At 43.4% G+C, this 26,300-nt stretch overlaps 1 protein-coding gene across 1 annotated transcript in view; it reads left to right on the top strand.

Annotated features, from left to right (window-relative positions):
* Window positions 1–26,300, top strand: part of SLC1A1 (solute carrier family 1 member 1) — a 71,539-nt gene that overhangs the window by 22,656 nt on the left and 22,583 nt on the right. Inside the window, exon 2 of the mRNA XM_081804058.1 lies at window positions 11,199–11,339. Coding sequence (XP_081660184.1) covers window positions 11,199–11,339 — 141 coding nt within the window. The remainder of the gene's footprint in view (window positions 1–11,198; window positions 11,340–26,300) is intronic.

The following is a 26,300-nucleotide window of genomic DNA, read 5'->3' as shown; positions in this document are numbered from 1 at the left end:
CAGAATTTACATTCAAAAGTGGGGTTTGGGGTTAAAGGGAAGCATTCTGTGGGCCCAGGGTTTTGATAATGAGGTCATGTATGAGTCTCCCTGCCATCTTGAGAAAGTCATGGTCCCCATCTCCTTCAGTGGTAGAAGTCATGAAGCTTGAGGGTTTATGGCATTTTTATCCATGGTGGGATGGAAACTGTGTTTTTGCTTCAAAGTTAGATTTTTATCTTTTGCTCTTAGAGAAAAATTCTAGGGCAGATGAGCTGCCCCCGCCCTCAGTCACCCATCATTCCAGTGCATTTCTTCTGGTGAGGATGAGTTTGCATGTTTGAGGCGGCTTGGTTGGAAGCTTCCTGGTGGCTGGGGGAAGGCCCGTTCTTTCTCATCCGGGCTCCACTATGACTTGATCACTGCACACCTTATAGAAGCCATTGCTCCCCAGAACTGAGGCAGAATGGGGAGGGGAGAAGTGCAGCTGAAGAAGGTGGCTCTAAGTGACAGACTACGAGTCAGTGAGGACAGTTGTGTGTTCGGGAGTCTCTGCGAAGGGAGCAGCTCCACTTGCTCGCACGTTGACTGTCCCCATTCCTCACTGTGCTGGGGCTTGGGGCTGGCCGCAGCTCTTTCTGCTGAGTCGAGGTGGGTTCACCATGACTGGCAAGGTCTTGGGGTGCCCTTGCCAGGCTCATTTATCCCTTCACTACTCAAAACATGATTCCACTGACTGAATCTACCTTTTAACAAAATCCCCAGTGGGGCATCTGGGTGGCTCCATCAGTTAAGGAGTCCAGCTCTTGATCTCAGCTCAGGTCTTGATCTTAGGGTTGTGAGTTCAAGCCCCACATTGGGCTCCACGCTGGGTGTGGAGCCTACTTTAAAAAAAAATAATAATAATAACAACAACCAAAAAAAAACAACAAAAAAAACCCCAAAATCCCCAGGTGATTGATATGCACATCAAAGTTTGGGAAGCCTGTGTTCACGTCAGTCTCCCTGTTGCTGCACGCCTCACATGGTCATTCAGTCTGTGTCTGAACAGTCTTCCTCTTTCTTCTCTTGGCTTCCATGGGCTTAGCCTGATGTGATGTTGGTGCCATCTGAGTCCTGGCTGCAGGACTCGGCATATTTTATTATGCCTGTGGTTACAGTGAGAAAATGGAGGCATAGACAGCAAGATAAATGTTTTTTTTTTTTTAAGATTTTATTTATTTATTTGAGAGAGAGAATGAGAGAGAGCATGAGAGGGAAGAGGGTCAGAGGGTCAGAGGGAGAAGCAGACTCCCCGCTGAGCGGGGAGCCCGATGCGGGACTCGATCCCGGGACTCCAGGATCATGACCTGAGCCGAAGGCAGTTGCTTAACCAACTGAGCCACCCAGGCGCCCAGCAAGATAAATGTTTTGCCCAAGAGTACACAGCTAATAAAATGGTGAGGCCAGTGTTTAAACACAGATCATCTGACTACAGAGCCTGTCTCCTAAAGAGTTGGTGCTGAATTCGTTTCTTCCCTCAAGATGTCCCACGTGATTTAATATGCCTCATTTCATCATGTAGATTAAAGGTCCCTTGATTATGCATTACTCTCATCTCTATTTCCCTATTGGGCAATGTGTTGCAGGAATTAGGTGGCCTGTAAATGATTGTTGGCTTAATTGATCCCACGAGGGTACATGGGACTACTTGGAACAGCAATGGATGTTTTAATATAGCAAGATCTTTCCTATGTACTGTGGAACTCTCAACTTTAATCTTCATGGGCTCCCTTATCCATCTTAAAGAGGACATATTGGAAAGAAAAGAAATAAATAATTGGAGATGTTGTAACAGCTAGTGGTATGATGGTTGAGCTCATGTGGATTGGTCCCTACCATCTCAGACACAGAAATATAACACCCATCTCCAAATAGCCAAACCCAGACTCAAAAGAAATAAAGGAAAATCCTGGGGCATCTGGCTGGCTCAGTTGGTTACACATGCGACTCTTTTTTTTTCTTTTAAGATTTTATTTATTTGGGAGAGGGAGAAGCAGGCCTCCCGCCGAGCGGGGACCCCAATGCGGGGCTTGATCCCAGGACCCTGGGATCATGACCTGAGCCGAAGGCAGACGCTTAACAACTGAGCCACCCAGGCATCCCACACATGCAGTTCTTGATATTGGGGTTTTGAGTTCAAGCCCCATATTGGGTGTAGAGATTACTTAAAAATATATATATCTAAAAAAGAAGAGAGGGAGGGAGGGAGGGAAGAAAGATAGGAAGATAGGTCCTCATGTGCCAGAAATAAAAAAGGAACTCAAAACTGGAAGTGTAAAAAAAAAAAAAAGGTGATGATAAGGTCTAGACCCAATTATAGGCCTTACAGAGGTTTTAATATCCATTCGGGGAAGAGATGTGAGTTTGGACTATGTGAGTGAAGGAGCTAGAATCAGACCTCTGCATAAAGCCTGGACTCTCAAAATTTGGCCCTATCCTTGAAAAGAATACCAGAAAAATTCTAACCCAATGACTCAGGAAAACCTCAAGAAAGCTTGCCATCTGCCCATCGCTACAAGTAACAGGGAAGAGGGCCACCTATGAAAAATTAAAAAGAGGACTTAACTGGGTATGTGATCTAAATTTACACCACCACAGAATGCTGGCCTCCACTATACAGAACAAGCTGAGGGTTGCTGGAGGGGAGGGGGTGGGGGGATGGGCTAGGTTGGGGATGGGCATTAAGAGGGCATCCGCTGTGATGAGCACTGGGTGTTGTATGTAAGTGATGAATCACTAAATTCTACTCCTGAAACCGCTACTACACTATATGTTAACTAACTTGAATTTAAATAAAAACTTGGGGGGGTGGGTAGAATGCTGACTTCCTACACTGAAAAACTAATAGGAAGACAGTCCTGGTGACCTTGAAACTCCTAAATCCCAAAGAGAAATGGGTTTCCTACTCTGAGAAAGCCACCCCCGTCCCCAAAAGAGAAATCTACAGCCAAAAATTACAAAGCACACAAGGAAATGACACAAGTTAATATATACACTATAAGCAAGAGAATGTATATTCCAAAAACTGGAGATGATACAGCAATCTGAAAGAATACAAAGTATGTTTAAAATGATTAAAGAGAGAGGCGCCTGGGTGGTGCAGTCGGTTAAGTGTCGGACTCTTGGTTTCAGCTCAGGTCATGATCTCAGGGTCATGAGATTGAGCCCCATGTCTGTGCTCAGTGTGGAGTCTGCTTGAGATTCTCTCCCTCTCCCCTGACCCCGCCCCCCCCCACACACGTGGGCACTCTGTCTCTAAAATAAATAAGTAAATCTTTAAGAAAAATGACTAAAGAGAAACAGATGAATAGAAACTAGGAAATAGAAGAAGGATACTCTGAAAAGGATACAGTAACTTCCAGAGATGAATCTTAGAGATACTGGAATAAAAAACTCAGTGAATGAATGAAATACCCAATAGGTGCAACTGAAGGAAAGATGGATAAACTGAAGTGGGGACTAGAAAATCCATGAGAATGCATCACAGAGATAAAGAGAAGGAATATTAAAAGCCCCCAAATCCTCATGTATCTAGATACTTATAAGCATATTTTTAGAGAGTTTACAGTTTGAAGAAATCACAATAGCAATTGGAAGACATTTAGAACTAAACAACAATGAAAATACTATGTAATAACTTAGGGAACACAAACACATAATTTAGAAGGAAATGTATACCCTTACATGCCTATATTGAAACAAACAAGCTAATGTGCTAAGCCATCAACTCCAAAATTAGAGAAAGAAGAACAATCGATCATTCGATAAGAGCAGAATTTAGTAATACAGAAAACAAAACAAAATAAGGAGTGTGGTATGGAATACTGAACATACTTAGAGTGGATCTTCCTGTATTAATATGAATAAGTCTCAAACACATAGTGAAAAAAATCTCAAAGGGAAAAGGCAGGCAACAAAATACTGTATCCAGACTGATATTGTGGAAGTCAAGTTTTCAAACACATACAAACGACATGATACATTTTTCATGGCTTGAGACATATACATTCTAGATCCTCATCAAAACAACTTTCTTCCTGAGCCAGACTGAATTCTTAATTGTAGGAGAGAGTGATTGTTAAGTGTCAACAGTCAACAATATAGACAAAGCAGTGCGGACCATATTTCCTGTTGACAGGGGACAGATCCATCCATGAAGGAAAATGTTTATTATTGCAGTAATAACAAAATTGTATTCTTTTTTCAACTCCTCCCCCTCAGATCCTCCAGCATTCAATACAAGACTTGGCACATAGTTGGATTTTAGTAAATGTGCACTTGTTTTTGCTTTTTCTTGAATTTAGATACTACAAAGAATGCATTTAAGGTACTTTCTTCCCTTGAGCCTGAAAATGCACAATAAACTCAAGCCTTTGTGTCATATTTAAAGCTTGTCCCCTTTGATCATTAGGAAAAGTCCGTGACATTCAACAAAATTGTCAAGAATTGAAATGTTTAACAGTGGGGTGGTGGTCAAGAAACTTGTCCATCCAAAGTAGTAGTATCCAGCACTTAAAAAAGATGAAGATGTGTAACATGAGGAAATGCTTATAATATAACGTTAAATGAGAAATACCAAAAACAAAACAAAACCCTTACAATATTCACAGATGAACTTTGGAAACATACTAAGTGAAAGAATCCAGACACACAAGGCACAGTATCAGTCAGGATTCTCCTGAGAAAGAGAATCTCCTGTGTAAATCTACATGAGATTTATTTTAAGGAATTGGCTCACACAGTTGTGGGTTCTGTTTAAGTCCAAAATCCATAGGGCAGGTGGACAACTCAGGCAGGGAGTTGGAGCTGCCATCTTGAGGCAGAATTCCTTCTTCTGCATGCAACCTTGGTTTTTGCTCCTCAGACCTTCAACTGATGGGATGGGCCCACCGAGATTATCAAGGGTGGTCTTTAAAGTGAACTAATTGTAGATGTTAGTCACATTTACAGAATACCTTCACCCACACCTGGATCCGCGTTTTATTGAATAACTGGTACCATAGCCTAGGCAAGCTGACACGTAAGACCAACTAATCATGACAGGCTCGTGTTGTATGACTCTGTTTATATGAAATGTCCAGATTCAACAGATCAAAAGAAAGCAGATTAGTAGTTGCCGGGGGGCTGGGGCAAGGGAGGGTTGGGGAGTGGCTGCTAATGGGTGTGGGTTTCTTTATCGGTGATGAGAATATTCTGGAATTAGATAGTGGTGATGGTTGCACAACATTGTGAATATACTAAAAACCCCTGAGTTACACATTTTAAAAATGATAAATTTTATGTAAATTTTATCTCAGTGAAAAACTGCCCCAAACCCTATAATTATACAGCCATTAAAAATGACAAGAGATAACTCTGGACTCCGGGAAACGAACTGAGGGTTGTGGAAAGGGAGGTGGGTGGGGGGACGGGGTAACTGGGTGATGGGCATTAAGGAGGGCACGTGATGTGATAAGCACTGGGTGTTATGCAACTAATGAATCATTGAACATTGTATCAAAAACTAATGTCCTGTACGTTGGCTAATTGAATTTAAATTAAAAAAAATTACAAGAGATAATATATAAGAAAGAATCCATTTGAAGGGCTTAGCATAGACTCTGATCTAAAGTATGTACCTGGTAATTGTTAACCATTATGTTACTTTTTTTTTCAATTTTTCATTTAAATCATGTTATGATTAACCACAATTGTATGTGAAAAAAATGAAAACAATTTCTCTTTGCATATATTTGAGTTGGTGAGGTTGGGATTGGATTTTTGAACTTGTTATTTCCAGTAGAACTCTGATAATATTGCTTGTGCCATAAATACATTTTTTAAGGGTTTAAAAATAAAGCTTTACAGAGGCATCTGTTTGGAGCCAAAATGCATGCAAAGAGCTCTCACTTGTGGAAGAAAACAAGAGAGGGGAACAGATCTATTTCAGTGGAAGGACAGGTTAGAGTCTATGCAGCGTATGCATGCAGTCATTTGTTAATAACTATTCATTCTACACTTTTTATTTTCTGGTTATCAATGTTCATCTTCGATGAGCTTCCAAAGGGCAAGAAGTCATATTGCTAATTCTCCTAATATGGTGCCCAGCAAGATGGCATGATTAGGTAACTAGTCCAGGGATAATTAAAAAATATTTCTTCCTTTGCCAGTAGTTCTTATTCAATCAAGCCAAAATCAGTCTGTGTACCAGAGAACCATTCTGGGGCTTTGACTAAAAAAAACCACAGAAGATTTTAATCTCTTTTCTGAAAATACCCTAAAAGGAACAATGCTGTTTTCATAAATCTGCTTTCTCAAATGCAGTTCAGCTACTATCCCCGGATTAATTTCTATAACTATAAAAAAAAACACACGTACATAAGAACAAAGGCTGGATAGAACCTGAAAAGTGGGGGAGAGGGGGAGGATAGGTCAGTATAAATTATTTTCGTGACTTTTTCTTTTATTTTGATTTCTAAAATTATTTCTTTTATTTTTAAGTAATTTCTACACCCATTGTGACTCCACTGACTGAGCCAGCCGGGCGCCCCTCCAGAATTATTTCTTGAACAACAATTTTTTATGAGTTTAGAGTGAAAAAAAATCACCCCATTTCTTCCAAGATAGGGCTACTGGACTGGCAATTGTTTGAGACAACATGAACTTGAAGAAGAATTCTCCAGCTGAGGTCTTCATTGTTTTCCTTGAGGTCTTAATTGTTTTCCTCCTGAGTTTCTTCCTTCCCTATTTTATTTTATTTTTTTGGTTTTGTTTTATTTTTTTCTTTTTTTTTTTTTCTTTCCTTCCCTATTTTACTGATACACTTAGCATGAACAGTGGGGAAGGCCCAGCCAGCTCTCTAGGAGCCAATGAACCCATTTTATTTTAGTTTATTTTATTTTTAAGATTTTGTTTATTTATTTGACAGGGAGAGAGTGAGCACAAGCAAGGGGAATGGCAGAGGGAGAGGGAGAAGCAGGCCCCCCACTGAGCAGGGAGCCTGACATGGGGCTCGATCTCAGGACCCCGGGATCATGACCTGAGGGGAAGGCAGATGCTTAACTGACTGAGCCACCCACATGCCCCCTATGAGCCCATTTTATTTAATTTATTTATTTATTTATTTATTTATTTTAAGATTTTATTTATTTATTTGAGAGAGAGAGAATGCATGAGGTGGGGAGGGTCAGAGGGAGAAGCAGACTCCCTGCCGAGCAGGGAGCCCGATGCGGGACTCGATCCCGGGACTCCAGGATCATGACCTGAGCCGAAGGCAGTCGCCCAACCAACTGAGCCACCCAGGCGCCCCCTATGAGCCCATTTTAAAGCTGAGGACACCAACGCTCAGAGATTATCACAGCATCTTGGGCCTTAGAATGGACCTTGAGGGCATCTCATCCAAGCCTTTTGCCCCATACCTTCAATCCCATCACTCAGTGATGGAAGAGGTTAAAATTATGGCCCAAGTTACAAACCCTGTAAATGGCAGAGCCAGAACTTGAGCCAGTGGTGCTAACATGGAGCTCTTCCCAAGGTGCCTTCATACCTGCTTGGGATCTTCTTGCCTGAGTGAGAGAAAGCTGCCCGAGAATGAGTTCCTGGTAGCTTCTGCGGCTACAGAGGTCTGCATAGCAATTCTGCCTTTGGGCTTCCTTGTTGGCCCTGCCCAAGGCCTCCGGAGAGCTATACCATTCAGAGGCATCTGTTTGGAGGCATCTTTCCCTTCGCTAGTTCTAGGAGTGGTCTTGCCAGGTGGGTCTGACCTGTGTACCTTCAGGCAGGTTCGTATTCCCAGCAGCCTTTGACTCTGGACACCGCTCTATGTTCTTAACTCTAGTCCAACGTTCTGGCCCTGGAAGAGGGTAGAGAGTCACTGTGCCCAGTGAAATCCTGACTTCATCTTGGGACCTGGAAAATCTTCCATTGATTTTTCTTATCAGGCATCCAATTTCTCCAAACTGCTTTGAGACCAAGATAAAACACATGCATTTACAAGGTGCAACTCCTGGCTGAAGTTCTTTACCAGCTACTTCTTAACACTTGAGGGTTCTGGGATGACATTTCTGGCCCAGGGTAAATCTTTCAGCTGTTTTTCCAGGTCTTGGTTGGTATTTATATTTTCAGAAAAAAAAGGAAGGGAGGGAGGGAGAAATTACAACTTGTGATATTCAACTTCAAGAACACGCTTGATGGAAAGTTTTCGTACTAAATAGAGTAACCTATTCGTGGTGCTTGTCCCTCTGATAGCTTTGAAATGGCTCTTTGTGGTGACTCTTTTATGTCTCCCATAAAAACCCATTATCTGGATAAAGGCTGAAAAATAGCAAGTACGCTTCTTTCTAATTTCCCTGCATTTATTTGGGGTGAAGATGATTAGAGACACAGTTAATCGCTAGTAATATAAACCCTAAAATTGGAGCACCTGGGGTTCTTTTGCTACTCAACAGAGTGCTTTTGTGGTGGGTTTTTGAGCACAGACACATCTCTTTTCTTTTTACACAGAGCTTGCTTTGACATACAAGCCAAAAATTTACTTGAGGCAACCTAAAGAGTATGAGAGAGAATGTCTGTCTGTTTGGTTTTTTTAAATACTGAACACTACAGAGTATCCTTACAGCATAAAGTAGGTATGTTCCATATAGGACAGCTGAACACAGGCATTTATTAAGTAGGAAGTGAGCACAATGTGCTTTTTAAATTCACTGAAAATATTTTGAATCCTTGCCATTCTGAACCATTCAGGAATCTTTAACCCAAGGTTTTGAAATATGAATCAAGCAGGATTGATACTGAGCTTTTTTTTTTTTTTTGTCTTGGCTACAATTTGAGAAATGTTTTTGTATATGTTTGTTCCAAAAATAATTAAAAATGGCTGATCAGAAATACATATAGAAATGCATGCCCAAAATAAAGAGATCAGGACAACGGTGGAACAGGTAGGAAAATAAAATTAAACCAAGGATAAGGTCACTACACAGAGGTATCTTGTGGGGTTCTTTTATTTGGCCCTACTAACAGACATGGGAAGTATACCTGGATTTAAATGAAAAGTCTAGTATTGATTATAATTCACATCTCTCTTTGTTGCCCTAGAGTTCTTAACTGAGCCCCAGCAACTGTACATTTTCACAGACTAATTATTTGAGTTTGTAAAGGAGCAGATTCAGTGAGGTCCTCCTTGAGTCTTTCTGCTGTTTAGCCATTTTATCTCCCATTAGCATATCATCCTCAGAGGTTGATGAAGGAAAAAGATGTGCAAGTCATCCCAGCCCATCTTGTATCTTGGTTTAAAAAACGTGGGTGGTGGGGGGGTGCCTGGGTGGCTCAGTTGGTTAAGCGACTGCCTTCGGCTCAGGTCATGGTCCTGGAGTCCTGGGATCGAGTCCCGTATCGGGCTCCCGGCTCGGCAGGGAGCCTGCTTCTCCCTCTGACCCTCTCCCCTCTCATGCTGTTTTTCTCTCTCTCTCTCTCAAATAAATAAATAAATAAAATCTTTAAAAAAAAAAAAACATGGGGGGTGTGATGGGGTGCCTGGCTGGCTCATTTGGAAGAGCATGTGACTCTTGATCTTGGGGTTGTGAGTTTGAGCCCCTGGTAGGGGGGAAAGATTGCTTAAAAGAAATAAATACATTTAAAAAACAAAAGAGAATTATATAAAAGGGGGTACCTGGTTGGCTCTATTGTTAAGCGTCTGCCTTCTCAGGTCATGATCCCAGGGTCCTGGGATGGAGCCTCACATCCGGCTCCCCGCTCAGCGGGGAGCCTGCTTCTCCCTCTCCCACTCCCCCTGCTTGTGTTCCCTCTCTTGCTGTGTCTCTCTCTGTCAAATAAATAAATAAAATCTTTAAAAATATAAAAGGGGGTGTTGCAAAGGGGCAGTGTGTGGGGGTCAGAAGTAAGGCAGTTAGACGTTGGGACCATTCGGAAGAGGATAAGTAAGAAATCCTTAAAGTTTGTGGTTTGTAGTTACCAAAACCAGCACAAGAAAGAATTCATGTAGACGTCTTGTGAAGGCAAGCTTTCAGAGCTTGAACAACTCGGGTTTAACCTATGCAAGTCCCTGTACACACAGATTTTTTTCTCAATAAATGCAGTCCAGCACTGTAAACGTCTTTTCCTTATGACTTTCTTAATAACATTTTCTTTTCTCTAGCTGAGTTTATTGTAAGAATCCAGTTGACAGTACATATAACATACAAAATACACGTTAACTGACTGTTTATGTTCTGGGTAAGGCTCTCAGTTAACAACAGGCTGTTAGTAATTATGGTTTTTGTGGAGACAGAAGTTATACGTGGATTTTCAACTGTGTGGGTGTTGGTGCCCTGAACGCCAGCATTGTTCAGGGCTCCACTGTGTAACATTTCTTGATTTTGAACATTTCCCTACACTCACAGAAATATAAGCTTCAATGTCCAAGGTACTCAGGTTCAGTAGCTTCATAAAAAGCCTCTTGATCAGGCCAATTTGGACACATCATCATCTAGAAATAGCCAACACAGAATAGAGAGCATTAGACAGCACAGTTGTTCAACAACATGTAAATATATCAAACCAAGAGAACCTTATGTTGCTATTAAAATCACAAAAGTTACATAAACAGAGAGTGTCATAAAAACTATCATGAAAAGAGTATTTATGAGAAAATGAGAAAAATGAACACTGATATGTAAACTATAAAATGTAAAACACCTGGCTGGCTGAGCTGGAAGAGCATGTGAGTCTTGATCTCAGGGTGGTGAGTTCGAGCCCAATGTTGGGTAGAGATTACTTAAAATAAAATAAAATAAAAATAAAATGTAAAATACCTAAGGTAGATAAAGACTAAGGGGAGTGTGTGAAAACAAAAGCAGTTATTTTGGGTTGACAAAGATGATGAATTTCTTTTCCTTCTCACAGTTTTGTTTTTTTTTTTTTGATGTTTTGTCATAATAAATATAATTGGAGGAGAAAAATGAAAACAAAAATTTTCACGTGAAGAATATTTTTTTATAAACTCACTGAATAATGTGTACTTTGTGTTCATTAAAATGTGATTTGTTTTTTAAGTCTAAAATTTACAGAATCGTGGAAGACCATCTAAACTGTTTTTCTTGCCAATAAAATGTGGGGGGTGGAGTGGGGGGATATTTTTCCATAGAAATGTAGACAGAAGAACTCAATGCTGGTTTTCTTTTCTTCTTTCCAATCTTTCTTAGGGATCACCATAGGAGTCTTGGTTCGAGAATACAGCAAGCTCTCTAGTCTGGAGAAATTCTACTTTGCTTTTCCTGGGGAAATCCTAATGAGGATGCTGAAACTCATCATTTTGCCATTAATTATATCCAGCATGATTACAGGTACCTTGAGAAAACTGATGGTTCTCTGTGATTATTTAAGGAGCTGTCTTTTAAGTTGTTCTTTTCTAATTATGGAAAAAATTGAAATGCATTTGATGCATCACACACACACACACACACACACTCCTTACTTAGAAAGTGTATATTTGCTTGAGTGGAAATATTTCATTATTCACAAAGTGGCATGGCTCTGCCTAAGGCCCTGTCCACCACTGCTTGAATCTTCATCTGGCCAGCCATGTGATATCTTGGGAGGAAGATGCCATTTTCAAACATATTATAAATAAAACTCTATCCAGGGCACAGGATGTAAAAAAAAAAAAAAGTCCACATATTTGATCACTGAAATGTCAGCCAGTGTCCCCGGGGGAAATGTGGGTGTCAGTTTTGATGTTGTTTTGAGTAGCTCACTCATCTGTTTCCCAACTGCCGCCATGCTGCCCCCCCACCCCCCCCAATGAGGCTGTCCTCCAAGTCTCTCTGCCTTCTTCACTCCGCTTCCACACCTCCACATACCTGCCCTGAAAACTCACAGCCACACGCTGTGGGGAACGTTTAAGGATGGGTTTGCACCACATTTTAAAAGCCTAGTATTTTAAAATCCGAACTTGTGACACAGTTGGATTTGGAAATGCTTTTTCCCTTCTTGGTCACTCTATTGCAGGATCCCTTTAAAGAGCAAGCTCGCCTCTGGAGGTAGAGATTAATTTGGCTTACAAAAATGTCATTTGTCTGGGTGTGGTAAGCTGCTCAGTGCATTCCATAGTTTCTTGTACTTACCTTAATTCTGGCATTAAGTAAAATGTGGACTGACAGTCGCTAGTGTTGTCAACTTGAAAAAATCAAGGTTTTCTATAATCATACAAGTAGGATTCTTGATATGTCCTCTTCTAGAATGTTTTTCCCTGTTGCCACTACAAAGACCTAGGGCTGATCTATGTAGAGTACTGGGTGTTGGCTCAGGGGAGGGAGGGTGGGTATCAGGATCTGCTGCACTTAGCAGCCGCATTGCTGGAAGAACTATAGATTTGGCTATTGAACTTTCCAAGTGCCAAACTCCAGTCAGGCTAGAATCCCCCGGGAGCCTTGTCCTTAAATGGTCTTGGTGTTCTTGGCTTATTACAAGCCTGAGAAGAACATTTAATTATTTTTATGTATGTATTTAATTATGTTTTGGAAATGCCTGGCTTCTTTTAGGCCCTGCAACCTGGGGGCCAAATCAGTAGGCCAGTGGTTTATACCACATATGAGTTGTTTATCTGTTCAACTTTAAATTATCAGAAGCATTTAAAATTTGGAAGATTTCGTGTAACCGCCCAGGTTTCTGGGTTCCTCTGAAAAGAATTAAGATCGGGAAACACTGGACCGATGTCCCCCCACAGACCAACAGTGATCTGGAGCTGAGAGACGACTCTTCTGTTTAGTTGAAGCAAATACATTTGAGGATAACACGGCCCCTACCTCTCCCTATCATCTGATACCTCGTCCACTGCACTCATTTACATTACCTGCTGGCCCCATTGGTGTTGCCTTTATAACCCCTGAGCATTTTTCTCCAAATCAAGATTCTAAACCTTTTCTTAGGCTCCTTTGAGAACATGATGAAAGCTTTGGACTCTCTCCCAAGAAAAATGTTCATGGTTGTACATACAATAATACTATATTTTGTATGCAACTGTATAAGGTACATAAATCACTTGATGATCAATACCATTTAAAACTTGGGTCTATGGAGGGGGGCACCTGGGTGGCTCAGACGGTTGAGCGTCCAACTCTTGATTTTGGCTCAGGTTATGATCTCGGTGTCGTGGGACTGAGCCCCACATCGGGCTCCGTGCTGCTGAACATGGAGCCTGCTTGGGATGCTCTCTCTGCCCCTCCCCTGCTCGCTCACACACTCTCTCTCTCTTAAAGATAGATAGATAGATAGATAGATAAAATAAATAAATAAAACTTGGGTCTATGGAGGAATGTATGGAAAGTTGATCCAAATTAGGCAACGAATCCAAAACTCGTGCATTAAACTGGGTTTTAGAACAAAAGGTAAAAATACATGTATGAATATGCTCGTATAATATCAGATGTTGAAATATGTACCACTCTTGGCAGTCAATGACTGGTGGTATTTTTGCAGTCTGGCTGTTTTGTGTGCTAGCTCAGCCTTGCAGATAATCTAGGAGAATAATTTGCAACCCTCAGCACTCTGCTCACATAGCCCAGCTGGTTTCTAGAGCGGGAGCACAGATCTGGACATTTCTACATTCTACATTTTTCCTAAAGGAAAACCCCCAGGAGTGAAACAGGAGTAAGAGAGAGACCAGAAAGGGACGTGAATAAAGCAGTCTGGGAACAGTGATGCCATGTACGTGATTTAAATTGTCAGATTAAAAGGGGGAACATAATATTACTAGTGTTGGCAAGGGTGTGGGAAAACGGGCTCATTCATACATTTTTGATTATTGTATTAAATGGAACAAACTTTTGGGGGGTGCAGCTTGGAACATGTCCCGATCTCTCTCCACTTTGTAATTCTACTTCTCAGAATTTCTCGTAAATAATTAGAGATCTGTTCAAAGATTTAGGTACAAGAATGTTCGTGGTAGCATTTTTTTTTTATAATGGTGGTGAATTATAAGCAATCTAAATGTAAATTATACCCCTAAGTTATGATTCTCTGCAATTGTTAAAAACCTTGTTTTAGAAACATTTAATGGCATGTGGATATGTTCCTCACATGGCATAAAATAGGAAGATAAAAACAAATTGCACAACAGGATGTTGTATACAATCTGAAATTTATTAAAATTTATGTGCATTTTTAAATGTTGGGAAGCAAACCAGTTTGTTAATGATGGTTAGATCGAGGTAGTAAGAAAACATGACTCATTGCGCTTTCTTTACATTTTCAAGGCGAACACATGTTTGTTATTTTTGTTTGGTTTTGTATTTTCTTTCTCTCTTCCTCCCTCTCTCTCTTTTTCCCCCCCTCTCTCTTTCTCTCTTTCTTTTTTAAGGAAAAAAAGGCGGGGCGCCTGGGAGGCTCAGTCGGTTAAGAATCTGCTTTCGGCTCAGGTCATGGTCCCAGGGTCCTGGGATCAAGTCCCGCATCAGAATCCCTGTTCAGTGGGGAGCCTGCTTCTCCCTCTCCCTCTGCCTGTCTCCCTGCTCATGCTCTCTCTTTCTCTCTCTCTCACTCGCTCCCTTTCTCTCTCAAATAAAAAAAAAAAGGAAGAAAGAAAAAAGAGAGAGTGGGATGGGTTCTACTTTGTGCTCCTCGGGCTCAGCCTCTGGCAGGTTCCCCACTCCCCTCCTCCCCAGCCGTGCTCCCAGCCCCCCACAGCTCTGCACCACCTTTTCCCTGGTGCTCCATCCTCCCCCAAACCCTGCAGGGGTCCTCAGCGCCCCCACCCAGCAGGGGAGAGCAGCAGGACAGCTGTAGAAATACACTAGAGCAGTTATCACATTCCAAAAGCCTTCATAAATCCAGCAGATCAATAACACATCTTATACACTTATTAGGACAAAGGAAGATGGATGTTGGAAGCTGGGGAGAGTGAGATGAAAGCCCTCAGGATACACAAATTAGAGGTAGAAATAAAAATTGAGACCTACGACTAGTAACCTGTGCTTCTGCATAAAGGAAACTCTCTTGATGAATTAACAAGTAGGAAAAAAAAAAACCCTCTGCCATCAAAGCCTGTGCTGACATAAAAATACTTACTTTATAGCCTTTTTTTTTTTTTTTAAACAGAAGGAGCCTTCTTCATGTGACGAGCAGGGTAAGATGTCACATCAGTCGGGGAAATTTGAATATAGGCTGGCTGTTAGATGGTATCAAGAAATTGTTGATAATTTTCTTAGCGGGGATAATGGCATTTAGTTATGTAAGAAAATGTCCTTTTTAATGCATATGGAATGATGTAGGGGTAAGATGACAGAATGTCTAGAATTTAGTTAAAACAGAAAAAAAAAGAAGGCACAGTTGACAAAATCTCAGGGCGTTTTCAGACACAGGCAGTGTAGGCACCAGCAGAATCCTTCCCATAGTTTACATCCCGAGGGACAGACTCGTGAGGCACCGACTATCTGTTTGGGCCCCGTTAACATTTAGGTTTCTAAGCTGTATTTGTAACCAGACCACCAGGGGAATAGCAGGGGAAGTGGCTTATGCACATGCCTGAGAACTGTGGCTCTGGAAAATCCTGGTCCAGGTTTCCCCAGCCAGTGAGTTTAAATTCAGAGCATGTTTTCCTTAATACACAAATGATGATGACTTGAGCCTCCTAGGACCAGCACGGAAAGGGAATGGCCCCTCAACGGCCGCTCCCCGAGGTTCTTTGAGCATCTTTCCAAGATGGTGCCCCAGCTGTGCTCAGGAAGAGGTCCCCAACTCTTCCACTCCAGCCTCTCTGCCCCCACCACCTGGGCCAGAAGTGCTCTGCCAGGCACAGCTGCACCTCTCCCCCGGCTGTCTCCTGTGCCTGCCGCCACCCTCTGACCCCGAGGAGCTCCCCCTTTGCTCCTCTATCCTAAGATAGGAATGAGAACCTAATTCTTCAAAGCATAGCTGAGCCCAGGCTGTGCCCTGGGACAAAGCTTTATGAAAGGTTGGGGAGTGAGAGTAGGGGAAGCACCCACAGTGACATCCACCTGCTCCCTGATGGGGGTCTTCTGAGAGTCCCGGGGCATCTTAAGAGGGCTGCCCCTTCGTTTAGCTGTCAGCCTATTCCTTCCTCCACATGAAGATGTTCCAGGCATTGCCACCCCCCTGGCCCCACCACCTGACACTAGGTTTTGCAAAGGAAGCATTTCACTGTCACACAGGTCTTCCTGTCCTGGCCCAGAGGCGACCTCTTCCTGGAAGGACCAACATCAAGGAATATCCATTTTGGGGGAACCCTCCTCCGAGCTGCAAAGGGATGGTTTGCCTTGGGGGCCCCATCAGGAGACTCACACTAGAATGGGTACCACTGGTACCCGCCAGGTTGGGGCCTAGGCACCTAACCTGCAGGACATGGGAGTCTGTCCAGGTTGGGCTATGCTGAGTCCATGCCACCTCCTGTGCATAGTTGCTCCTGGGAGCTAGGTGCTTATTCCTACCCCTTCCCGTGGCCCTCCGCTCTGGATTTCCTACACGTGTCGGCCCCTCAGGAAGCCACAGCGGTGTGCCCCGCAGTACATTCCAAATTCATTCCATTCCAAACTCATTCCATTCCAAGCCAAGGAAACGCCCTCCTTTCCCTCCGCCCCAAGCCACTGAGTCCCTGGATCCTAGTACTGATTTCACCTCCTGAACAAATCACGTACCAAACATAAGACTTTGGTAGAAAACACTTGCATTCTGTTTATTGATGACCTTCCTATTTTGACAAGAGCACTAGTTGGGTTGGATTTACATCTTCAAGGATAAATATAAGACTCCACCCTTCAATGGTTTAAAAAAAACTTGTTTCAAACTTTAAATGGTTGTCACTTCGGCCTCTACATCAGGATTTTCAGATTTGGGGGGCTTGATCTCAACTCTAAGGCCAGAGGTTTTCCACTACATTTTAACCAAGAAAAAAAAATTAAGTCTTATAGAGGCTTAGACAGAAACAATATTTATGAAACAACAGCCAGATGTAGAATACCTACGTAAGTTGGTTTCCTAGCAAGCAAAACCTACAAACTTTTTTTTGTAAAGGACCAGATAGTGAATGTTTTAAGCTTTTCAAGCCAGATGTGCCTTCCCAACTGGCTGTCACCAGAAAGCCGCCATGAGCAATATGTAAGTGATGGGCATAGCTGTGTGCCAATAAAGCATTTATTTGCAATAACAGGAGGCCAGCCAGCAGCTGGTCAAGATGAAGGACAAGACTAGATTCAAACTCTCAAGATACGGGTTCGTTAAGGTGGAATCATGTGGCAAAATAAATGAACACAACAAGCAACTATGACTCATATCAAGCAATGAGTGTAAATGTCCCTAAGAGGCACTGAGGAATGGAGAAGTCAGTCAAGGTTTTTGGAGATGCCTATTTTTTCAATTCAGGGTTTGCAAGCGATGACACACTTGGATCGTGTGGGCTGGGGAAGGCATTTTTTTTCCAGCTGTGTATTCATTTACTCATAAACAGCTGTGTACCTGGGTACTATCCGTCATCCTCCAGTGGAAAGAACTGTCCCGTGTGCCCCCCTGAAACAGGGTTCGGTGGAACTCAACATTTGTTAACCCCAACTGTATGACAGCAGATGAAGAGAAAATCACCTGTGGGAGGGTGGGGTGCCTGCCACTCACCTGTTCATGGACCCCAGGACTTGTGCTAGTCGGGTCCACGAGTTCCCTCATGGGTAAGAAAGTAGGAGGGAAGATACACGTATCATTTGGTTGTACCTCTCCCTGTAGGGAGCTAAGAATATTCATATACAAAGTGATTTTTTGTGCATTTTTGATCAAGAAGTTAAAAATACACAATGCAGTGAAACTCAAGTACATATACAAAGTGATTTTTTGTGCATTTTTGATCAAGAAGTTAAAAATATACAATGCAGTGGAACTCAAGTACATATACAAAGTGATTTTTTGTGCATTTTTGATCAAGAAGTTAAAAATACACAGTGCAGTGAAACTCAAGTACATATACAAAGTGATTTTTTTGTGCATTTTTGATCAAGAAGTTAAAAATATACAATGCAGTGAAACTGGAGCTAAGAGCGTGCAATGTCAACTTCAGCTGGTGGGGGAGGGGGTGGAGTATGCGTGCTTTTTTGGAAACATTGGTTTTTTGTGGTTTCATCTCTAGAAAACTGCCATTCCCAGGTGGCCTGTAAACCTAAAACTCCATGCTGGGGAAGGCAGGGTTGTAGCCAAAAACCATACAGACCAAGAAGGAACTTCTTGCCTCAATTGCAACATCTGTAACCACTGGACTTTGCCTTTTTTTGTGCTTTTTTTAACTTTCCCAAGCCTCAATGGGGAACAGAGAAAATAAGATGAACTAAACAGCTTTGCACACATGAGTTAAACACTTTCCTAAGATCATCCGGAAGTTCATGTTGAGTTAGAACACAGCTATTGAAGCCAGAGGACTTATTCTATTAATTGGATGTCTACGATGCCTTTTCTGCAAAGCAGAAAGGAGCACCTAATGTATAAAGAGTAGAGCTCCCACAGTGAACATGCCACTTGCCACAGTAATCAAATGAAAAGTGGCAAGAGATAAATATGCCCTGCTTCAGTCTCATTCTGAGATAGTGAAGCCCCAAGAATCAACCATGGATGAGCTTTAACTTGTGCTTATACTCAGGACACTGGCTCACAGCTCTGCTCGACTGTAAGTTAACCTGATTTTGTTTCTTTAAAAAAAGGAGTGATAAACCATGCAGGGACTCTAAGAAACCTCCTCTGTGTTGACTGCATGGACCTGGGATACCACTCATTCATTCATTCACTCACTCATTCATTGCATCTTCAATGTCCCAGGCTCTGTGCTAGGCACACATGACATAAAGATAAGTCCTGGTCCAGCAAGAAAGATGCATTGTGATCAGTGTTTTGTGGGAATGAGGACGGTGGAGGGGACGCTGGGGTGGAGTTTTCAAGAAAAGATCAGAATCAGATGAAGAGGGCAGGGACTCCGGGCAGAAGAAAACAGCAGATGGCTCGGCACCTCTCGAGGAGGACAGTGAGACTTCGAGCAGAATGCTGGAGACACGGGGAAGAGGAGTGGGGATGGAAGGGTGAGCATGTGCCTTCATCAGGGGTCTGTCTAGGCATGGGGAAGCAAGTGACAGAGGTGACCGCCGCCTGCACCGTTCTCTGCAAAGGAACACGGCGAATGAGCTGCAGGTGGGGAAGTACTGTTTTGTTTTGTTTTATTAATTTTTAAATTTTAATTCAATTAACATATAAAGTATTACTGGTTTCAGAGGTACAGGTCTGTGGTTCATCAGTCTTATATAACACCCAGTGCTCGTTACATCACATGCCCTCCCCAGTGCCCATCACCCAGTTACCCCATCCCCCCAGCCGCCTCCCCTCCAGCAACCCTCAGTTTGTTTCCTATGATTAAGAGTCTCTTCTGGTTTGTCTCCCTCTCCGGTTTTGTCTTGTTTTATTTTTTTCCTCTCTTCCCCTATGATCCTCTGTTTTGTTTCTTAAATTCCACATATCAGTGAGATCATAGGTGGGGAAGTATTGTTAAAGACAAAAAAAATTCAGTGACACTTGTTAAAGTTGGTAAGGCAGACTTTATCCCAGACCATCATGATAGGTGTGGAGACCACTGCAGTGGGATTTCACAGTGGAGGGGGGGGGGCGGCGATGGGGCTCTACTCTGAATACAGCATCAGCAAGTGAGAATTGATCTCCAAGGAGCAGGGGAGGGGGGATCAGTAGGTGGAAAATCACTAAGAGAAACCATCAGGGGAAAGGGGGATTCTGGCTAAACCAACCTAGTAGGATTCTTGCTGAAGGCAGGCCAGGGTGGCCGGATATCACCTGGGAGATGGTGGAGGATGGGGAGCCTAATTAGGTATGCAGAGTGATCAGATACTGGGTTCTGGTTAAACCAACTTAGCAAAGTTCTTAGGAAAACTAGATTTTGCATGAAAATACACAGATGGGTTTAGGAGGAGGTCCAGGAGCCTGACAAGGTGTGGTTAAACAAAAACCTTTGTTGGTATCAATCACAGAGGGACAGGAGAGTCTAGTGGTGAAGCATGCGGACCAAGGGGCCAGACTGCCCAGGTTTGAATCCCGGCTCTGCCATTTGCTAGCTGTGAAACCCTGACAAGTTACTTAACTTGTCCTCAGCTGTGAAATAGGGAAATAGTAATGCTGTCTTGTGGTATGCCTGATACTGTCAGAAGTTTCTAGAAAGTCCCTGCATTGGCATCAGAAGCTACAGAGCCAATATTCGAATTGAGCCATACAGATGCAAGTACACTCAATGCATGCATTCTGGAAAGGAAAACGTTACAAAAGGACTTACTCTTTGTAAGACACTAGATTGTAAAATTCACCAGCATACAAGTGGCTTCTACCCAGAATCCTGAGCTACTGATTTTATAGGATAAGGAGAAGCAAAAAGAGAGAAAAGAGAGCTCAATAATAATTAGGTTGTGGTACATGAGAGACGATGGACTCTGAAAAACAAACTGAGGGTCCTAGAGGGGAGGGGGGTGGGAGGATGGGTTAGCCTGGTGGTGGGTATTGAGGAGGGCACATTCTGCATGGAGCACTGGGTGTTATGCACAAACAACGAATCATGGAACACCACATCTAAAACTAATGATGTAAGTAGGGGATTAACATAAGAATAAAAAAAAAAGAAAAAAAATAATAATTAGGTTGTGGTAAAGAAAAAAAAAGAGAAGTTTCACTGAGCTGTTGGCTGTCCTGATGTCAAAGCATTCGTATGGACTTTGAAGAGAACGGCTGAGTCCCTCAGATCGTCTGAGGTGTGTTTAATACTCCTACTGAATCATAAGCTTCCTATAAAAGCTCATGGGGTCTTCTGAAAAGTTGGTCCCAACTACAAATACCGCCAAGGTCTGTAGTATTAAAAAAAAAAAAAAAAAGTTGCAAACAGCTCCCTGAATGGCTGAAGACCAGGAGACCAGCCGGCTCCTTCTTGACACACGTTTTGAACATCAAACGTGGAGGCTGCAAAGTGACCTTTAGTTGGTTCTGCCTAAGGACCGGTTTATTTTGTTAACTTCACAGAATAGTCTAAGGTGGTGATGTAACCTATTTTCAGGGAGTTCTTTGTATTGATGCCTCTAAGAAAAGTAGATGTCATGGGCAAGCATGCACAGAAATATATTTTGCATGCTCCTGTCTGCCTCCTCTCTTCCCCTGTCACACCCAGGGGTATTAATCAGGCAGCAGAGATGTCCCCGTGTTCTGGAATAGCAAGGTGAGGTCATAGCCAGCCTTGTTTTCCCTGGGGAATGAACTTGTTCATTTAACCCTCATAGCAACCCAAGGAAGTTGTAAGGTAGGGGGGACCCTATCTCCATCATCAGAGATGAGGACAGTTCCAAGGACTGTTCAAGATCACACAGATCATAAGAGCAGCACCTAGGACTAGTGCAGAGTCTCGAGTTCTGTTCTGGAACATTCCACCGTCCAGGGACCAGAGACCAAGGGAGGGGGCTGCAGCAGGCAACCATATATAACTAAGTGACTCATTCAACCACCACACGTTAATCAAGCTCTTCCTACGTGTTGGGCACTAGGTGTTCATTGGTGACCATGCAGGCATCTGGGTCTCCAGGGACTTCGTGCTGCTCACTACAGTCTAGTGCTAAAGACAGACGATAAATAATGAGCCCATTGATACAACTTGTGAAATGTGATATGAGCAGGGTGCCAGGTGAAGAAAACAGAGGAGCCTGGTTTAGCCTGGTGCCTCAGGAAAGGAGCCGCAGGAAAAGACGTGAACGTAGACAAGTGAAGAGTAGGGAGAAGGCCGTTCGTTGGACAGAGAAAGGAGTCCCTGCAAAGTGAGAGGGAGCTGGGTCTGTCCAGGTGAAGGCTGGGGGGATGCCCAAGCTGGAAGGTGGCGCAGGCTGGGTTGGGGCGGCAGGCAGGCCCCCTTCCCTCGGGGTCTCTTCAGCCGGGATGAGGATTCTCTAGCTTATCATCCATGCCATTGAAGGTCATACCAGAGTGTGAAACGGCCTGACCGATGTTCTTAAAGGATCTCTTTGGTGCCCATGTGATGAAGGAATACAGAAGGATTCTGGAGAAAGAGTGAGGGAATGAATGAGCTAATAGTTGCTGAGTGCCTTCCATTCGATTATTTCATTCAGTAATGATGGAGACTATTTACCGGCACAGTTAAGTCCTAGGCACTGTATATACTAGGTGTGTTATAGATACTGTTTCTAATCTCTGCAGCAGCTGTGCAAGATGAGGTTACTCGCTTTGCTCCTCACAGTTACCCTGGAGGAGGTAGAGGCATTGAAAACCTGCATTTTTACAGATGGGAAAACTGAGTCTGGAGGCAAAGGCTGGGATTTGAGTCCATGCTTGTTTTCCTCCATGACGGTGATAGAGGGACCGGAGTCCTCTGGATGGGAGGGTTTGAACTCCTTGCAACAATGAGTTTCTTGGGTCTTGTGTCCTTTCCCAATTGTGAAGCACCATCAAATACCAGACCAAAAAAAAAAACAAAAAACAAAACCTTCCAGTAATGGAGTTAATTTTGACACCTTAATGACAAGGTGGAGGGAGACCGTCACAAAAATTTGTTCTCCAGTGGGTGGTAGCTTAATCAGAGAGCTCTCAGGGGAGTCTTTTGCCCTCAGGTGTTTATTTTTAAAACATGCTGTTGTTTATCCCATAGCAACTGCTTCCTTTGTAGTGTTTTTATAAAAAGTTCTAATAGATTATCACTGCTCTGGCCAGGGGCCAGCACCCCAGCTCATCAGAGCTTCCTCCCAAGGTAAAAAAGCAAGTGTGCTGTCTTAAAATAAAGAGCTAGCAGGTGCCTCTGACTTCCAAGGACAACCTTGGATGGTATCCCTGTTTCTAGGCCACAGCCCAGCCTCGAAACTGTCCCTGGTTTTAGAGGATAATCCTGGGCTCACTGGAAACTGGACTTGTTAAGGAAATGAAAATTCAGTGACACTTGTTGAAGGTGGTAAGGCAGACTTTATTCTGGACCATCACAATAGGCGTGGGGATCGCTGTGGTGGGATTTCGCAGTTGGGGGAAAGAGATTGGGCTCAACTCTGAATACAGCATCGCATGTGGGAATTGATCTCCAAGGAGCAGGGTGGGGGTCAGTGGGTGGAGAAGCACTAAGAGCTGGGGGTCCTGGGGGATTCCGGCCACTCTGAGCTAACAGGGTTCTTTCTGGAGACAGGCCAGGGTGGCCAGACATCACCCCGGGGGATGGTGGAGGACAGAGAACCAGACCAGATATCGAGGGTGGGGGTTCTAGTCGAACTAACTTAGCAGAGTTCTTGCTAAACCTGGATTTTGCAGGAAGTAGACAGATGGGCCTAGGAGAAGGTTCAGGAGCCTATGGGCAAGCAAAGAATCTTTGTCAGAATCCTGCTCATCCTTTTCTGCCCAGTTCAGATGCTGTCTGCCACATCACCTCAGCCTGGCGACATCTCTGGCCCCTCAAAAAGCCCACAGGACCCACCCTCTGTGCCAGGGCTTTGCGAAACATCCAGTTTTTTAGACGGATGGGAGAGATCCAGGTTTTTTTTGTTTGTTTGTTTTTTCATTTCCAGTCTGTCACAGATCGGTAATCTTTGTAAACTAGGATAAAAATGAATTACGAGGTAAAGATCTAAAAAAAGCAAAGACATACAAAGTGCTAGCCCTACTTTTTGTGTTTCTATTGAACAAACATAAAATCCTTGTCCAATCGCTATAAACTGTTTTAAACCCTGACCTCTGGTTTCTGGGCTTGTAATGTGCCCTGGCTTGTAATGTGTTAGTGTGCAGTCTCCTCTCATCTGTCCATTTCCAGAGGGCAGGTGGCCGCTCCCAGAGGAAGTGGGTTCTGGGAATGGACTGCAAAGAGGGGTGACCAGGCTTCACCAGGCATGAGGCATGGCCTGAAATCCAGGTGGCTGTGGACAGTAAAACCCCAGGATAAAGCACAGTGATGTCCCACCTGTTTGGCATAAAGGTGAGCGTGCTGTTCAGCCTTTCCCCCCAGTAAGTGATGGGGGTCATATTCTTAACCACTATGTCATGTTGGTTCTATCCATGCACTACCAAATTCTAGACCAGCGCTGCCTTATGGGACTTCGGTGGTGGTGGAAACAGTCTCTATTTGTGCTGATGTAGCCACGAGCTACACGTGGCTGGGTGTGACTGAGGAAGTGATGGAGAGGTGCTTTCTCCAGGGTGGATTAAGGTACCACTCGCATGACACCCACTGAGCCAGACCACACGTTCTCAACAGGAGCGATATCACCTCCAAGGCAGCAGAGACTGATTCCGTAGGGTTAGGGGAACAAAGGTACTCTTTATGTAAAAAGCACATGTATATATCTAGTACATGCACAGATGTACAGTTTTCTGTGGTATTAAGATTTCATGGGGAAAAGTGTCTAAAAGGGTGGGAGAGGGGCAGGGAGAGCACACGATGATGGGGGGGAGAAAGGTAGGTAGAGAAACACTAAGATACGGAATATGTTCTCACATGAAGGTCTAGCGTGTATGAAGAGTGTTTTGGTTGGTCACCCTGGGAACTGAACGAAACTGCCTTGCCCAAGTGGTTTCTCAGGAACCTACCCACCAAGTTCCTAATTGCTGACACATGAGTGGATCTTTGAAATGGGCTCATGTTATAAGGAGGGGACTACCTGTAAAAAAAAAAAAAAAAAAAACAGCTTTTTTCTGTCACAGGGAAAGCATCAAGTACAAAATTCATAAAGCACTTTATTTAATGCCCTGGGGACGCAGAGAAGAATAAGCCTCAGGCCTTGTGGTCAGTGTCTTGATGGAAATGCATCCCAGGAAATGATGGTTCATCATCGGGTCCCCCCTGGCCCCGTGCTGGCAAGGTCAAGAGGTTGTACTGAATTCTGTAACAGAGTTAAGCTTGAGTTTGTTCGTTCAGCATTACTGAGCACCCACTAAATGCTGGACACTCTGGAAAGGTCTCGAGATTGTGCTGTCCAGCATGGCAGCCGTTACCCCACGCGCGAGATTCATGACAATTAAGCAAGATGAAAATTCCCAGTCCCACTAGCCCATTTCCGGTGCTCGTTAGCTACACGTAGCTTGTGGCTACTTCAGATGGTACAAATAGCATTTCCACCATCCCAGAAGTTGCACGAGGCAGCGCTGGTCTAGAATTTGGTAGCACATGGATAGAGCCAGCCGGACGTAGTGGTTAAGAATTTGGCCTTTGGGGTCGAATCTGGGTTTGGGATTCGGGGATGAACCTGAATATTGAGCATAAAAGAAGGCGATGCACTTAACCTGCACTCGTCACCCGCTACACGGTGTGTATGCCGTCATCATTTTTATTATAATTATCATCAGCATCGTCGCTGTGATTGGCAGGTGGGGTGAGTAGGACATCCAGACAGGCATTTTATCTTCAAATCAGGTTCAGGCATGTTCCTGTTACTTACGGAGGTTTTCAAAGATGAGGCTGTTTTCCTGCTTAGGTTCCCAATCTCTGCGGTGGTCCCCACCTCTATCCTCAGCACCACGTTGTAAATCCAAGAGCCTGGACTTGGGGGCCAGCTCTGCCCCCGATCGGTGATGACTGGAGAGGTAGAAGGGGAACTCTAGAGGTAAAATGTAGAGAAGGACGATGGTTGGTTCGAATACGTTTCTGATCTATCCAGGAGAATTGTAGGACTGGAGTAGATTTGAGGAATAAAGCCCTTTCCGAAAGTCACTACAAGACAGGTGCTGTACTCCAGCAGAGAGGAGCTGGCTGGCTGCTCTGGGGGATGTATTTGCTTAAGATATTTCCACCAAGAATCTCATTATTATGAAGCCTTTTATTACCAGCTGGGTCCTGGAATAGAAGCAGAGGCACCAGCCCCATGGCCAGATCATTAAGACAAATTAAGACATATTAACATATGCTGGAAACAATTACCTACATAGATGTAATTTGTTTCCCTGCTGGAGGAAAACTCCAAGAGGGCACAAAACACGTACCCGAGAACAGTTCTGCGGCTACCCTGTGAGCCTATCACTTATCAGCCCCTTACGGACTGGGAGCCGCTGAAATTAGACATCTACCCAAGGACAGTACGTCTGAAAATACATCCTCTCTTGGACCAGGATTATGTGTGCTGATACAGGTTACCTGGAGTTTTGTTGAATTGGTGATTTTCTTCTTCCTTTTAATCACCTTATTGATATAAATAATTATTTTGATTGTTTATGAAAATAATGCCCAGAGCTCTGAAATAGAATATTAGAGCACATTTTATATTCATACAATATACTTAGCAAACTTACATATTTGCATTATTGTTTGC

This window comes from Leptonychotes weddellii, chromosome 14 (genome assembly GCF_054177405.1).
Source record: "Leptonychotes weddellii isolate Sample4059 chromosome 14, ASM5417740v2, whole genome shotgun sequence".
Taxonomy (NCBI): Eukaryota; Metazoa; Chordata; class Mammalia; order Carnivora; family Phocidae; genus Leptonychotes; species Leptonychotes weddellii.
The sequence above is the reverse complement of the archived record's forward strand: the minus strand, read 5'-3'. Positions and strand labels throughout refer to the sequence as shown.